Source organism: Rhineura floridana, chromosome 9 (assembly GCF_030035675.1).
Source record: "Rhineura floridana isolate rRhiFlo1 chromosome 9, rRhiFlo1.hap2, whole genome shotgun sequence".
NCBI lineage: Eukaryota > Metazoa > Chordata > Lepidosauria > Squamata > Rhineuridae > Rhineura > Rhineura floridana.
This window is the reverse complement of record NC_084488.1, coordinates 38,837,368-38,852,858: the sequence shown is the minus strand read 5'-3', so window position 1 is coordinate 38,852,858 and position 15,491 is coordinate 38,837,368. Positions and strand designations below refer to the sequence as shown.

At 37.9% G+C, this 15,491-nt stretch overlaps 1 protein-coding gene across 9 annotated transcripts in view; it reads right to left on the bottom strand.

Moving 5' to 3' along the window:
• The window catches only part of FAT1 (FAT atypical cadherin 1), a 168,145-nt gene that overhangs the window by 39,809 nt on the left and 112,845 nt on the right, over nucleotides 1-15,491 (bottom strand). For all 9 annotated transcript variants that reach the window (XM_061585088.1, XM_061585090.1, XM_061585091.1 and 6 more), the window contains 6 exons: nucleotides 13,233-13,508; nucleotides 11,462-11,672; nucleotides 5,165-9,232; nucleotides 3,878-4,074; nucleotides 2,567-2,720; nucleotides 584-817 (listed from right to left, as the gene is read on the bottom strand). In XM_061585088.1, the coding sequence (XP_061441072.1) occupies nucleotides 584-817; nucleotides 2,567-2,720; nucleotides 3,878-4,074; nucleotides 5,165-9,232; nucleotides 11,462-11,672; nucleotides 13,233-13,508 (5,140 nt within the window). The remainder of the gene's footprint in view (nucleotides 1-583; nucleotides 818-2,566; nucleotides 2,721-3,877; nucleotides 4,075-5,164; nucleotides 9,233-11,461; nucleotides 11,673-13,232; nucleotides 13,509-15,491) is intronic.

Sequence of the window (15,491 nt, the reverse complement as noted above, 5' to 3'; positions counted from 1 at the left end):
GGCACTTCCCTTCTCCACTTCCCTTCCTGCTGATGGCTCTGCTCTGATGCACATGGCTATAAGGGAGCCTCACCAAATTGACTTGATGCTGCTTAGAGCAGAAGGGAGGGCAGAAGGGAGGGCAAATCAGCAGCGTGAGTACCAGAATGGAGGCATCTGTGAGACTGAGAAAGCAGGCAATGCTGAAGAGGAGAGACCACAGGCTGAATCCATAGGTGCTGCAGGCCTGCAGTTTCCCCTTACTGCTATAGAAGATTCTGGGGTGCAGTCTAGGGTACTCTCTCCATTTGCACGGGAAGCCCAGTAAGCAACTGCAGGGCCTAATGCTTAACTGGAAAAATGCTATCACAACCCGCAGTAGAAACTAATCACATAATACAGGGACTCACAATCATGGTATTTATTTACCTCTGGAGTATTGTACCTTTTTAATTTGGACTGGTGTTTATGTCCAGGATGCTTTACAGTTGTATGAGTGTTAAGCACAATCTGAGAAAAGAGTTGGGCTGAAATATCAAAACCAAATCAACACATAGATTTCAGCAGTAGTGCTGTGCTAGAAATGGTTATCAGTAAATCATACCTGCATCTGCATCAGTAGCTTGCACTCTTGTCAACAGAGTTTTCAGCTCTGTGTTTTCATATACTGTGATGGAGTATGGATCAGCTGTGAACTCTGGGATGTTGTCATTTGTATCTTCTATATTCAGAATAATATTAGCCTGGCAAAATTTTCCTCCTCCATCTGATGCCTTGACCATAAGTATATATACTGCTTTTTGCTCATAGTCAAGCATTCCTAATGTTTTCAACTCGCCTATAAATGAAACAATAGAAGCAAAGCAAATACAAGGCTTAAATAACAAGCATCCCACAAAAATCCGGAAACTTTTTGAGTTGAGGATTCCTTTTATGTTAAGCAAGCATAAATAGCAGCCTCTTAAAGAATAATAATATTCCCCCAGTGGCATAATTTGACATTGACTGTTGACAGTTAAAGATGGCTGCACAATACTAAACCTTTCTTGAACAAAATGTCAGCAACTACCTTTTCAGCACTTAAAGAGATTTCACATTATTATGCAAGACAGCTTTCCCCAATCTAGTGCCCTCAAGGTGTTTTGTACTTCAATTTTCATCAGCCCCAGCCAGCATGGCCAATGACCAGGGATTATAAGAGTTATAGTGCAAAGTATATGGAGGGCACCAAGTTGGAAAAGGCTGGTCTAAGGGTAAAACAAATCCACAACATTAGTTCAGAAAAACAGGGTAGGCTTCCTACTAAAAATCCAAGTAATGTGCTCTTGGAGATGCTTGTGCCATCAGACTTCCTGGGAAAGGCTTAAAGGACTTCGGTTGGCTATGGAATAGAAAGAAAGGAAGCATTGAAGGAAAGAAACACAATGAAATGCACTGGGGAGGAAAGGGAGAGAGATGAAAGCAGAATTGTTGGTGGTGAAGAAGTAGCTCTATAGAGACTGACTGTTATTTAACTTGGGCCAGTTCAGTAACTTCTGTCAGTACAACAGTCAAACCTATGGATACAGTTTACAAATGCTACACAGATATCCAGTTTATGCATGAAGGCCAGGACTGCATACTGAGTAACCAACATGGCACCTATGCACCCACAGAGGCCTTCCCTGGTGCTCAAAGGGTCCCATCTCCCTGCCAAAATGAGGTTAGAAAGAAATGTTCTGTTGTAGCCAATGAAACAGGTTATAATGTGTGCTTGGTTGAGGACTGTGTATGGTGCCTATGACAGCTTCTCCAGTTTGCAAACATACTCATGGGCCTCCAAAGGGTGATGTTCCACGGAGTAACAGTTGCTTACACCAAATGTTTTCTTTATCCTATAAATGACCAGTTGTGCTACTATAAACCTTAATAACAAGTGATGAAGTGGCTAAAGCTTTGGGAAGCCCTGATTCAAATCCTTACTCAGCTTGAAGCTCACAAGTAGCTTGGGGCAAGCCACTTGTAGTCAACCCAGTATCAGTTGGAGCTCCTTTGGAAAGGGCAGGATACAAATGCAACAAATGAACGTATGTCCATCAGGCACATACAGTAAAGCTCTTGGTGGCTGCCCCATAATTATGAAATTAAAACTATTCTTCTGGCCACTTTGAGCATCTCATTTATATTACAAAGGTGAGGTAATACAATTAATAACAAATTCTAAAGCACTAAACTAAAACAAAAGGTACAGACAGACACATAAGCATAAAATAGAGTAATAGTCCTTGTTCAAATAGTAAAAAATGTAAAATAAAGAATTAAAAATTCACCATTTACCAGGGAGTAAGCCCAGTGGAATACTGTGGGAGTTACTTCTAAGTAAACATGCATATGGTTGCAATGTAAAGCAATTCAATTAACCTGCTCATCCCAAAAAACCTTTAAAGCTAAAAATGTGCAAAGAAGCAGGCCACGCAGGCAAATATTTTGATTTTTTTTTTAAAAAAAACCCTTTCACCTGTAAATAACATGCTTGCAGTTTACAACTGAGCAACCAAACTTTCATAAGAAATAATTCCACAGATTATAGCATCATTTGAATAACTACCTATGTCTGGACTGAGTCTGAAGTCTTCTGCACCAACACCATGTAGACTGTAAGTTATTTCTGCATTGGAACGAATATCAGCATCTGTGGCTGAGATCTGCATTATGAGTTTGCCAGGTGGAGAATCCTCTGGTACAGACTCGGTGTACAATGCCTAACAGTTTGTAAGAGTAATATTGAAAAAAATGTATTAAGGAAACTGAGATATGGTCCAAGGAGTGATGATATTATTAAGATTAGACATTACAAGATTTTGAAATGTGGGACACAAAGCATGAAAATATATAGCACTTATGATTTCCAAAATAATTATCTCACTTCATTGTATTCCATTGTCTAGTTTGTCATGGTTCTTCTGAGTCACCAAAGTAATTACTTGGGTGATTCGAAAGAGCTATGGCAAAGCTCTAGCCCAGGGGTTCCCAAACTGTAAGCTGCATTCAGCTGGTCCATAGCATGACTGTGAAGAACACTTACAATTTGATTTCTACAGAATTCTATGGAATTCAAACTGTAATACAATAAAATACAATTTAAGAAATAAAAGCAGCAATAAAAATATAATTAAAATTATAAAGCATCTAGCACAGCACATTACAATTGCTACAACAGGCAGAAAAAAATAATTAAGTGATTCGCCAAGACCCTTGGCAATTTTCCAGTCGTCTGTGGGGGGAAAAGTTTGGGAACCACTGCTCTAGTCAACAGAATTCACAATTATTTAAAATTTCCACTATTTCTTTAATTATATGTTTACTATTCCTTTGCTCTCTCCTAGGTTCCTGATGTTTTTAACATAGATTTGAATGAACAAAACAATTAGGGTAAGTTCTGTTAAGTTTAAGACATGTACAACAGGTAGAAAATGACAACGATGTATAGGGGTGGGGTAGGCAAATTCATTTCCTTGAGCCTCTTCAAAATATACCTCCATATTAAGAACCCAAAATGGCTTTGTCCATGAAGCAAACACAATCAAAGCATGGGTTTTATGTAGTCACCTGTGTGATCACCTGTAGTAGATTAAAAGTCATCTGATGGCGACTAAGCCATGGAAGCTTTTGGAAACTAGAAGGAAGCTGAATTATTCTTTCTTTCTGATAGTCCGTATAACCACAGATGATTAACATAGGTATGTATTGACAGGCAGGTTACTAACAACATTTGTGGGTTAGTAACTTTCGTCAATTTTTCAAGTGTGATCTAAGAACACTGCTATGTAGTTTTTCCAAAGTAAATGCTTTTTTATACATAGAAGCCTGTATATTTATCTCATGCTAAAAGTAAATGAGCACCCCCACATGCCAGTACCTTGTCACAAACAGGGCTGTTGTCATTTGAATCAAGGACCTTAACTTCTACCACAGCTTTTGTTGCAAACATCCCATCAGTTGCTGTGATATTTAGAAGGTAATTATCCTTTACTTCTCTGTCCAGAGGCTTTCTGACATATATTTTCCAATCATTCTGTATATTTTCCACAGCAAATTGTCCCAATGGATCACCTCCTAAACAAATCACAATTAAAAGTAATTCAAATAAAAAGTGGCAAAATGTTATTAGATTGTGAAGGGGAAAAATCTAATTACAATACTCATTTCACAAGAACAAGAAAGTATTACTGTTCTTTTGATAATAAAATCTTTAGGATGACATTCCAGAAATTCAATCTTTGCAGACATAAGAACATAAGAAGAGCTCTGCTGCATTAAGCCAAAGGTCCATCTAGTCCAGCGTCTTGTTCCCACAGTGACCAACCTACGGGAAGACCTGAGCCTTGAGCACAACAGTACACCACTTGTGTTCACATGACTGGTATTCATAGGAATGTTGTCTCTGATCATGAAAGTAGCATACAGCCATCATTACTAGTAGACATTGTTACCTGTATAAAAACCGTATCTAATGCCCTCAGTTTTGACATGTTTGGTGAATAGCGGATTCGAGTCTTATATGAAGCAGCAGGTACATAGCCAGCTGCTATACAAAAGCCCTGTTTGTAGTGGGATCTTATGAGTTTCACACTCCTACCCCCATATTCTGAACCCTGCAGTCAATTACTAGCAATCAGTGTTAGTGTACAAATAAAAACAGCATTGCAAAATACATAACAGACACATATAGCACATACCAGAGAAACACAGGTTGTCACACTGAAAGCTAGTGTCACCGAAAATGACAGCCCTATATTAAGTCTCCCCTTTCCTGTAACTTGTAGTGCAATTCTGAGTCTCCCCCTTTCCCCAAGCACTTATGTTAACACTGTGCACTCCTCTGTGCTTGCCAGTGGGAGCCAGTGATGAGAGTGTGGGTCAACACACAGCATGGTGACATCACAAAACAGGTTAAGAACTTGATAGAGGGCTACCATTTTCAGGGACAGTTCCATGGTTCTTGCAACATGTAGTTGTACCTTAAGGCTGGGTTTCTGAACCCTGCTTCACCAATTTGTCTTAACTTTTATTGAGATACCTTATAGAATACATGTATGGGGAATACAACAATGAATCTCATAAATAAATGGAGAAGGGATAATATAGACTTAAATTGTGGGAATACTTGAGCCAAATAAATTTATCAGCATTTCTAAATGTTTACCTGTAATAAAATAGTTGACTTGTTGGTTAGCATCTTCTGAATCAGCATCAGTGGTGCTTAAAATAGCAACTACTCCTCCAGTTGGGTCATCTTCACTGACTGTTCCTTTATAAATCTCTGCAGTGAAGCGAGGAGGGTTGTCATTCACATCAGTTACAGAAACATCAACAATCGCAGTAGAAGACAACTGCATTTTCTCAGCACGATCTGATGCCACCACAGTAATTCTGTATTTGTTCTGCTTCTCATGGTCAAGCTCTTTCAGTGTAGTAATCCAACCTGTTTCCATGTTTATGGCAAAAGACTCTGTGATGTCAGTATCTTGTGTTTGCTCTAGCCTATATGTAACCTGTCCATTCATTCCAGAATCTTGGTCAGTTGCTTTTACTTGTATGACTTTTGTTCCTACTGGCATGTTTTCCACAATGAATACTTCATATGGATTGGACTCTAATATTGGTTTATTGTCATTTGCATCTTTTACTAGAATGCTTATGTCGACTGAAGAAACAACTTTGTAATCTTCATTTAAATAGTATGTTAGCACTGAAAACTGGTACCACTTAGTTGTCTCATGATCAAGGCTCTTCTCAAGTTTCAGCTTTCCATTCTGTTTGTCGATCACAAAAAAATCATCTCTGTTACTTTCAGGGGTATTCCCCTTAACAAGAGTGTACAGCAATGGCCGAGTGTGTTCTGCTCGTATAATATCAATCTCTGTTCCAATGGGGATATCTTCGGAAAGAGTGTAAGAATAAAATGGTTCTGAAAATTTTGGCAGAGATACCTCAGGGGGGAGAATTCTCACATAGAGAGGAACCCTAGATTCCTTTTGCGGGGAACCACCATCCAGTGCTCTAACAAAGAAAGTGAGAAACTCATTTTCTAAACCAATTAAACTTTCTTTTGTGGTTATTACACCAGTCACGTGATCAATGTCTAAGTTCTCTTCAACGTTTTCAGAATCTGCTTCAATTGTATAGGTGATGTCTGCATTGGTGCCTTCATCAGCATCAGAAGCTAAAACCTTGATGACAGATGTACCTTTTGGAACATCAGCTCCAACACTGACTTCATACTCAGTTGCTCGGAACAGAGGGGTATTATCATTAACATCTGTAAGTATTACATTAACACTGCAGAAAGCCACTTTCCCCCCAGAATCCTTGGCCATTAACCTAATGAAGATTACTTTTTCAGCTTGAGTTTCACGATCAAGTTTTTCGGAGGTAAATATTTGCCCCTTCTCATTAGTATAAAACCTATCTTTTGCAAAATCATTAACAATATGGTATGTGAGGTATCCATAGCTGCCACTATCTTTGTCGGTTGCTGTAACTTCTGTCACCAGGGTTTGCAATGGAGCATTCTCCGCTAGTTCCACCTCATATTCATTCTGGCCAAAAATGGGACTATGCAAATTGGCTGCAATTATACTTATGAGAACCTGAGCTGAACTTCTGAAGACTCCATCAGAAACAGATACATTAAGACAGCAAATAGGTTCCAGAGTCTGTCTGTGTAGGTTTGATAGTGTGATGACTCCAGTTTTGCTATTGATTACAAAATTCATGTGATCATTGCCCGTTAATATGGAATATTCCAGTTCCTCTGCATCTGAACTGTCTGCATCAGAAGCCTTTACACAAGTTACAAAGTGCCCACGGGGAGCCAGTTCACTGATGTTAGCTTCATAAAGCAGCTGGTTAAATACTGGTGGGTTATCATTCAGGTCTGTTATTTTAACAGTTACAATGATGTCACTGCTCAGTGGAGGCATTCCACTGTCTGTTGCTCTTACTAGCAATGTGTGATGCTGAATCTGTTCATAATCCAAATCCCTTGCTGTCACAATGAGCCCAGCGCTACTATCTATGTGAAAATAATCGTGGCTATTGCCGTTGTTTTCTACCAAGTGATAAGAAATCCCTCTGTTTGTTCCAGAATCAGCATCTGTAGCCCTGACATGTACAACAGATGTTCCAATTACAGATGCCTCAGAAAGGGTGGCAGCATAAAATCGCTCTGTAAAGACAGGAGGGTTATCATTGATGTCTTCAACTATTATGTCAACAAATACCTCAGCATGTGCTCCAGTCAAGGAATCAGTTGCACGTATACTCAATTTGTAGGCAGGGTGGGACTCAAAATCTAGAGTGGCAAAAGTATTGATAACACCTGTATTAAAGTTTATAGTAAACTGATTCAAAGGGTCACCATCTGTTATGCTGTAAAATACTTTGAGCCCTTCTGGGCTATTTGCTTGTACATGAACAACAGGGCTATGGACTTGGATGTTTTCTGGTATCTCTGTACTGTAGAAAGCTCTTTCAAATACTGGCATGGCTTTATTCACAACAGTGACTGGGACTGTCACTTCAGCAGAAAAACTTGGTTCTCCTTCATCCTTTGCTATCACAGTAAGGAGGTATTCTTTATTTAGTGTTTCTGGGTCAAACTGTTTCTTGAGCAAGATTTCACCAGTGTCTCCTATTTGGAAGTGGTCATAGTGTTCTTTGAGATAATAATGCACTTCTCCATTTCTGCCAATATCTTTATCTATAGCAGTGACACACTGAATAATTTGGCCCACTTCAGTATCTATTTTAACAGTGGCATAATATGGAAGATTGACAAAAACAGGGCCATTATCATTTATGTCTTCTACAGTGACCTTTACCACAACATGTGCAATTACTGATGGCTTATGCTCCACTGTCACTTCTACCACAATATCAAAAGACTCCTGAAGCTCACGATCAAATGGTAATCCGGTAGTTGAAAGGATTCCTGAAGTGTAGCTAATTTTAAATCTATTATCTGGGTTCAGAATATGATAAAACAAAGGCTCATTTATTTGATTCCCTATAGCAGTGATAACAGCTATTGCTTTTGCCTCAGTGGAATTTTCTATGACCACAGCATTGTAGGAACTTTGCATGAACTTTAGCTTACTTGCTTTGTTCTCTTTCACATTAATTTTTACAAATGTGGTGCTTGAAAACCGGCCATCAGATGCTCTGACTGTCAATTCGTATCTGCTTCTTAACTGAGTTGTATTTTGTATAGTTATCTGCCCAGTCTTGGAATTGATTGAAAATTTTTCTCCAATGTTGCCTTCAGTGACAGAATATATTAGTTGTGAAAAAGCTTCAGAATCAGCATCTGTGGCATTTACCGTAACAACTTTCACTCCTTTATAAGTTGGCATCAAAATAGTTGCTTCATACAGATCTTTAGAGAACAGAGGTGGACAATCATTCATGTCAATCACATAAATGGTAACATTAGCTGCATATTGTGCAAATAAACGTGGTGTCCCCATATCATACACATTAACAGAAAAGTGAAATATATTTGTCTCTTCATAGTCCAAGTTCATTACTGTACGAATGGCTCCTGTACTGGAATCAATGGCAAAGTACTTGTGGACATATGGCTCAACAATCTGATAGACAAGCAAAGCATTTGTTTCTTTGTCAGCATCTGTAGCACGTATCACTAGTGGAACATTCCTGTCTGTCAGAACCACACTATTAACTGAAGCTGATTCACTGATGAGTCCTATGTATTCTGCTTGCATAAAAGTTGGTATGTTATCATTCTCATCTTGAAGATGCACCAATACAGTAGTATTAGTGGACTGTCCAGCCATGTTGGTTGCCTGTATAGTTAGACTATAAAAAGGCAGTGTTTCAAAATCAAGTATCTTCTGAGAGGTGATGACACCAGAATTTGGGTTGATAGTGAAGACATCACCTATATTACCATCTTTTATCTCATAAACTACAGATGATTGACTGTATGCAGTGATCATTCCAATGAAACTGCCAATGCTGCTGCCTTCACTTATTTCTGTGGAGTATTCTCTCATTGTGAATTTTGGTGATGCATTATCAGAGATTGTGACTGAAATGTGCACAGATGTCACTTCGCTCATTGGAGGATTCCCTTTATCTGTTGCCTTTACCATCAAAGTGTACTCATCTTGACTGCTGCGGTCTAATTCTTTTGCAGTGGTAATACTGCCTAAGATAGGATCTATATTAAAAGCATTTCCAATATTCCCTGTTGAAAAAAATAGAAAGGCAAAAATTAACAATCAGAAAGAATGAAAGTACAGAAGCAAGCAGCCATATACTTTAAAAATGTTATAGGCAAGGGGTAGAAAATATTATGAGTGGAAATATTTTAAATGAAAAATAAAACTGTATTCAACTAATGACACAGGAAGCTTTTGATGTTCTCCTTGTAATAATTAAAATACATTGCATGGTATCCAACTAAGTCACACTCAGAGCAAACCCATTAAAATCAAAGGACTTCGTAAATTGGACTGCAATCCAATACATGTATATGCAGAAGCTAGCTCCATCGGTTTCAGTGGGTCTACTCTATGTATGACATAGATGGACACCACAGATTTTCCATTAACTGTCATTTGTTATGTTGCAATAAATAACCTACAGAAGTTTAGTTTTATTTAGAAAATCTGACAACCTTAACATATTGTATACCAAATTATGCAGCTATAGTTTCAAATTATGAATGCTATAACACAGAGATTCTTTAACTTTATTGCAGTTTTTTATTCCAGTAAAGAAAAGTTAGAACAAAAGTTATATGTAATTAAACAACATGTGGAACTACAATTACACTTTAAAAATACTTTCAGTTCCTGGAAAGCACTGCTTTAAATGAGTCTCAAATGAATCTTAATTAATAGTTTGCAAAAATGCCCTTATTTCTAAATCAGAGGTACTTTATTGTAGTAGTTAAAACATTTTCTCTTTCAAATTACTCTCAATTAAAGTGTACTGAGTTTATGCACTGCATAAAAAAATTGCCCTTTGAGACATACAAACTGCAAATTTGACTGCTTGACAAAAGCGTCATGAACGAGCCTTTCAGAATGGAGACAGTACAGTGGGGTTTTACACTTCAAAAGAATTCCAAGAAATTAAGACAACAAATTAGCAGCAGTTGTTTTTCCTAATACTTTAATTAAAGAGCAGAGCAAAAAATAGCTATTACTAAAGCCATTACCTCATCATGAAGATATTTTATTTAAATTGTTTAAAATTATGTATTTGCGTAGGCAGTTGATATTATCTTTTTTTTTAATGAAGGTTGTAAACAGAGTGCTATTCTTATAATATGTCATTACTAATCCTATATGCTATTGCAAATATTTAAAGAATGTTCATTTCATATGCTTCAAACTTCAGTTCTTACACTATAGCCGTACAGTAGTTGAGAAACAAAGCTGGGAAAGTTTTAACATTTCTTCCCACAAAATTCTTTGGTTAAAAGGAGGAAGAGGGTATGTAATGGGGTGGGGGAGAGACAACACATGTATACACAGACAAATTCTTCATTGGAAAAGCACAGCTGCTGGGAACATGTGATACTAATTTATTCTAGTTGCCAGTTTATTTCTAAGCCAAATTCAAGAAGGTGGTTCTAACCTTTAATGGCTTACGATTTGGGATACCTTAGTTCAGGGGTGGCCAACATGGTGTCCTCCAGATATTTTGGTCTACAACTCCCATCAACCTTTACCATTGCCCATGCCAGCTGGGGCTGATGGGAGTTGGAGTCTAACACCGTCTGGAGAGCCAGATGCCCCACTTCTGGTCTAAAGCGAGACAACCTGCCAGTAAAAATGGGTCTTTTTCAGTGGTGGTGCCTGAAATGTGGAAGGCAGTGGTGGAAAACACATGGCATTTCAGGTGTTTTTGACCTCTAACATCCATCAGTCCCAGTCAGCTTGGCCAAACGGTCAGATATGTTGGGAGTTGCAGTCCAACAACATTGGGATGGCCACAGGTTCCCCAACCATGTTTTAAGGCCTTTTGGCATCTAGTGAAGAGACATTTGATCAACTCACTGCACCTTAGCACATTCCATGGAACATTCATTTGCTCTTTACTTCTCCAAAGAGAATTTACCCATCTTCTACCACCTAACTACATTTCCAACAATTGTTACCATTTATTCACGTCACAGATTTATGTGGTTTTTCCCAATCATTATGCCCGAGGAAGGATACATCTGATGCGTTCTACTTTTATAAAAGTAATGATAATCAATATACACCAGCAGCAATTGGCCAAAATACATTTAATATGGCTAACTTAGTGTTGGATTGTGGCCTCTGGTTTTTGTTTGTTTCACTCAAAGTTTAGATTAAACAGTGCTGCAATGGAAATATAAAATAAACCTCTACTTTGCAGCTTTAAGCTTAAATCTAACACCATATAGTAATAACATGTTACTGAAAGTATCGGAGCATACCTGATTCTATGGAGTACACAATTTTTGCATTTCCCCCTTTATCTTTGTCCAGGGCTGTAACTTGGAGAATCACTGATCCAACAGCTACCGACTCATATACTCGCCCTTCATAGGAAGAACTAGTGAACCATGGTGCATGGTCGTTTGTGTCACTAACATTAATGATGATTCTAGCAAAGTTGCGCTTGACAGGAACATCTTGATCCCGAACCTAAAACAATTAGTATATTACTAATAGTGCATAGATTTACCCTATTTTATAAAACTTGTTATGATCAACAAGAGCTATCAATAATTTAAGGTATGATTCTATTATCAACAAAACCTGGGCATGTTTAGCCTGGAGAAGAGAAGACTGAGGGGAGATATGATAGCACTCTTCAAGTACATGAAAGGTCACACAGAGGAGGGCCGGGATCTCTTCTCAATCATCCCAGAGTGCAGGACATGGAATAATGGGTTCAAGTTGCACGAAGCCAGATTTCGACTGGACATCAGGAAAAACTTCCTAACTATTAGAGCCATACAACAATGGAATCAATTACCTAGAGAGGTAGTGGCTCTCCAACACTGGAGGCATTCAAGAGGCAGCTGGAAAGCCATCTGTCGGGAATGCTTTGATTTGGATTCCTGCATTGTGTAGGGGGTTGGACTTGATGGCCTTATAGGCCCCTTCCAGCTCTACTATTCTATGATTCTATGAAAACCTCTAGAAGTGCATGGGATTAGGAGGGGGCAATATATATATTTTATGCCATTGGCACAAATAATCTCCAGACTTGAAATTATATATTTCCACTTACCCTATTTGTGAAGTGGGTGTTCCAAATGCATACACAAAGGAACACCAAATGAAGAAAAGGGACAAGGCTATAAATAGGAAGATCAAGTACACAGGAAAATCCTGTTCGTTTTAAAGTAGTCCAGTCACCCAACACCCAGCAAGGGCTGAGGTTGTGCATACCACGGGCAGCTGGCATTCAGGCTAAATTTGAGGAGTGGGAATTTGCACTTGGAACTGCATCTGGAACTGACTTACAATTTCTACTCTAGCAAGTGATACCTACACAGAAGGCTGCTTGTTGGACTGGGCAAATAAATATGGCTGGGGTAGAGAAAGGGAGAAAGGAGGAAGTCCTATTCTTCGCTCTGCCCTTCCTATTTTGGGAGGGGTTATAACAGAAGAAACAAAAATCCCTAATGAATAGTAAGGAACAAAATACACATAGGCTCAGATACAAAAATACACATGTAATAATAACGAAACTTTGGATTTATGTAGCACTTTAGAGTGTTTGATGAACTTAATATGTGCCTCAGATAGGGATGAGAAGAATCTTATCAGGATCTGTCTCATGAGCCAAATTTGACAGATGAGAGGTTGCCCATGTACCAACTGGCATCACAAATGACATTATGTGATTTGGTGTTTAAAAGAAAGGAAAAACCTCCAATTTAGCAGCACCTTGCTGCCTGCCTTCCCCAAGTCACTATCTCGCCATGTTCGGCTCATGGGCCGGAGGTTCCTCACCCATGCTGTAAGTTATGTATCATTATCTCCTATATTGCATGAGAGCAACAGAGGATGAGATAGTGATTTGCCTAAGGCCAACTTAAGTAGGATCATATGAAAAGCGAGATTTTAAATTATCATTTCTGGTTGGCAGCTTAGAGACTTAGCCATTCCAACAGCTCTGAAAATTATCTGCTTATGATACTCTAAAATATAATATTCTGTATCAGCTAAAGCATATGCATAATGGTTCTTTACCATCACTGTGAGAACATGTTGATGGATGACCTCATGATCCAATTTTTCAGAAGTGTAAAGAGAGCCAGTTGCAGGATCCAGACGAAATTTCTTAAGGCTGACAGGATCAACACTACTTTGCATAGTATAAATTAGCTTATTCTTTTCATCCCGATCTGAGGCACTGACTTGCAAAATTTCTGTCTCTGGCAATATGTCCTCTGGAATACTGACGTGGTATTCAAATACAGAAAACTCAGGCCTGTGATCATTTGTGTCTATTACCTGGATGTACACCTATAATGACATAAAGATAAATTAATGATGAAAATGCAAGAGTCTTTATGTATTCAGAAAACAGTGTAGATAAGCTTTTGTGAAATGCAAGTTCTCCTAAAATACAAAAACAAAACACAATTCACAGAATAGTTGTGTTATGTTTGTTGCAGCTTTCATGAGTATGAGCCTACTTTATCAAATGCATAAACATTTATAAATGATATATGAAACAAACTATTTACAAAAGTATTAGCTAGGATCCAAAGAGATATCACAGGCCCGAGCATATCCAGTGCAATGCTTGCCTCCTTCCCTTTCAACACCAGAACCTCATTCTATATTACACACTGCTTTAGAAACTGCCATCCTTATTGAAAGTGTTTTGCCATGCAGTACTGGGGCAGTGATTCCTGCAGTAAATACAAGCTTTTACCAAGCAAAACTAGTTGATTGGTTCTTTGGGTGCAGAGTGTGTGTACATGGAATTGCAATTATTTGAATCTGTATGTTTCTTTCCCAATTAAATAAGCCCAAAGCAGCTCACAACAAAACAGCAATACAACAGCAAAAAATACTATCAATACATCGTAACAACAGTCTAATACTAATTCATTTCAAAATGTGACCATTCAAATACAAAAAATATTTTGATAAAACTAACATTATAAAATTCATTGTAATTATGAAGTCGTTAGTCAGCAAGAATAGCTGAACAAATTAATCTTCACGGAACATAATAAAAGTATGTTTGGCTGCAAGTGCTTTTGTTTTACAATTTTAAGTATATCATTTATAATCAAGACTGTTAACAAAATCACACTGGCTACCACACAAGGGTATATTTGGACCCCAATGGGTTTTTTTTTTTTGTCACCACAAGTGTGCCTGACACTACCAAAGCATCTTGAGCCAAAAAACACTTATTCAGAGGAGAGTTTTTTCTGAGCAGTAGATGTTGGCTCCTTCTCCATGAATACTGAGTAAATGGAGGTATTTTCAGACCCCAGTGGTTTTTTCTTGTTTCCAGAAGGAAAATGGTATATGGTAACTGGCTCAAATTTGAGGACATGACAGTTCGTGACAATGTCCCAGAAGGACAACCCCTTAGGTCTAGTCATGTGTAAATTACACAACAAAAGGCAGAAATGCGCCCTGAGGGCTTTTTGCTGGGGTATTTTTGGACCCCAGTAGGTTTTTTCCCCTCCAGAAGGAAAACAGTAAGTGATAACAGGCTGGAATTTGGGAACATTGTACAGGTTACAATTTATGGCAGTGTCCTACAAGACACCCCTGTAAGTATACTTATGTATACATTACACAATGAAAAGTGCATCTGGTGTCCAAACGTATCCCAGAAGTCAGGATGAAGGTTAAAAATAGTTAAAAGGAACTGATCATTTAGTTGCACTTTGGAGCAACAAAACTCACTTTCAACAGCCTCATCTTTATGTTGAAATTGGAAAAGTAAATTATTTAAACAACCAAACAAAAAGATTTCCTTTAGAAAATAGAAAGTCAAATCAAGTAGGAAAACAATGTTCGGAACAGAAAGCTTATGCCACATTTATTATTTATAAAATATACTTGTATACTGCAATTTCATAAAAATATCAGCATGGTTTATTTATTTATTATTTGATTTATATCCCACCCTTTCTCCCAGCAGGAGCCCAGGGCGGCAAACAGAAACGCTAAAAACACTTTAAAACATCATAAAAAGACCTTAAAATACATTAAAATAAAACGTTAAAAACATTTTTTTAAAAAGCTTTAAAAACATCTTTTTTTAAAAAAAATGGGTTAAAAACATTATTAAAGAAAACATATTAAAGAAAACATATTAAAAGCAATTCTAACACAGATGCAGACTGGTTTATAACATTCATATGTCTAAAATAAAAACCACGTAAAAAATTAAAATCACACATCAGCCATAATAAATTGGTTAAGACTTTAAGATGCCACAAGACTCTTTGCTGCTTGCGCAAAACATACTATATT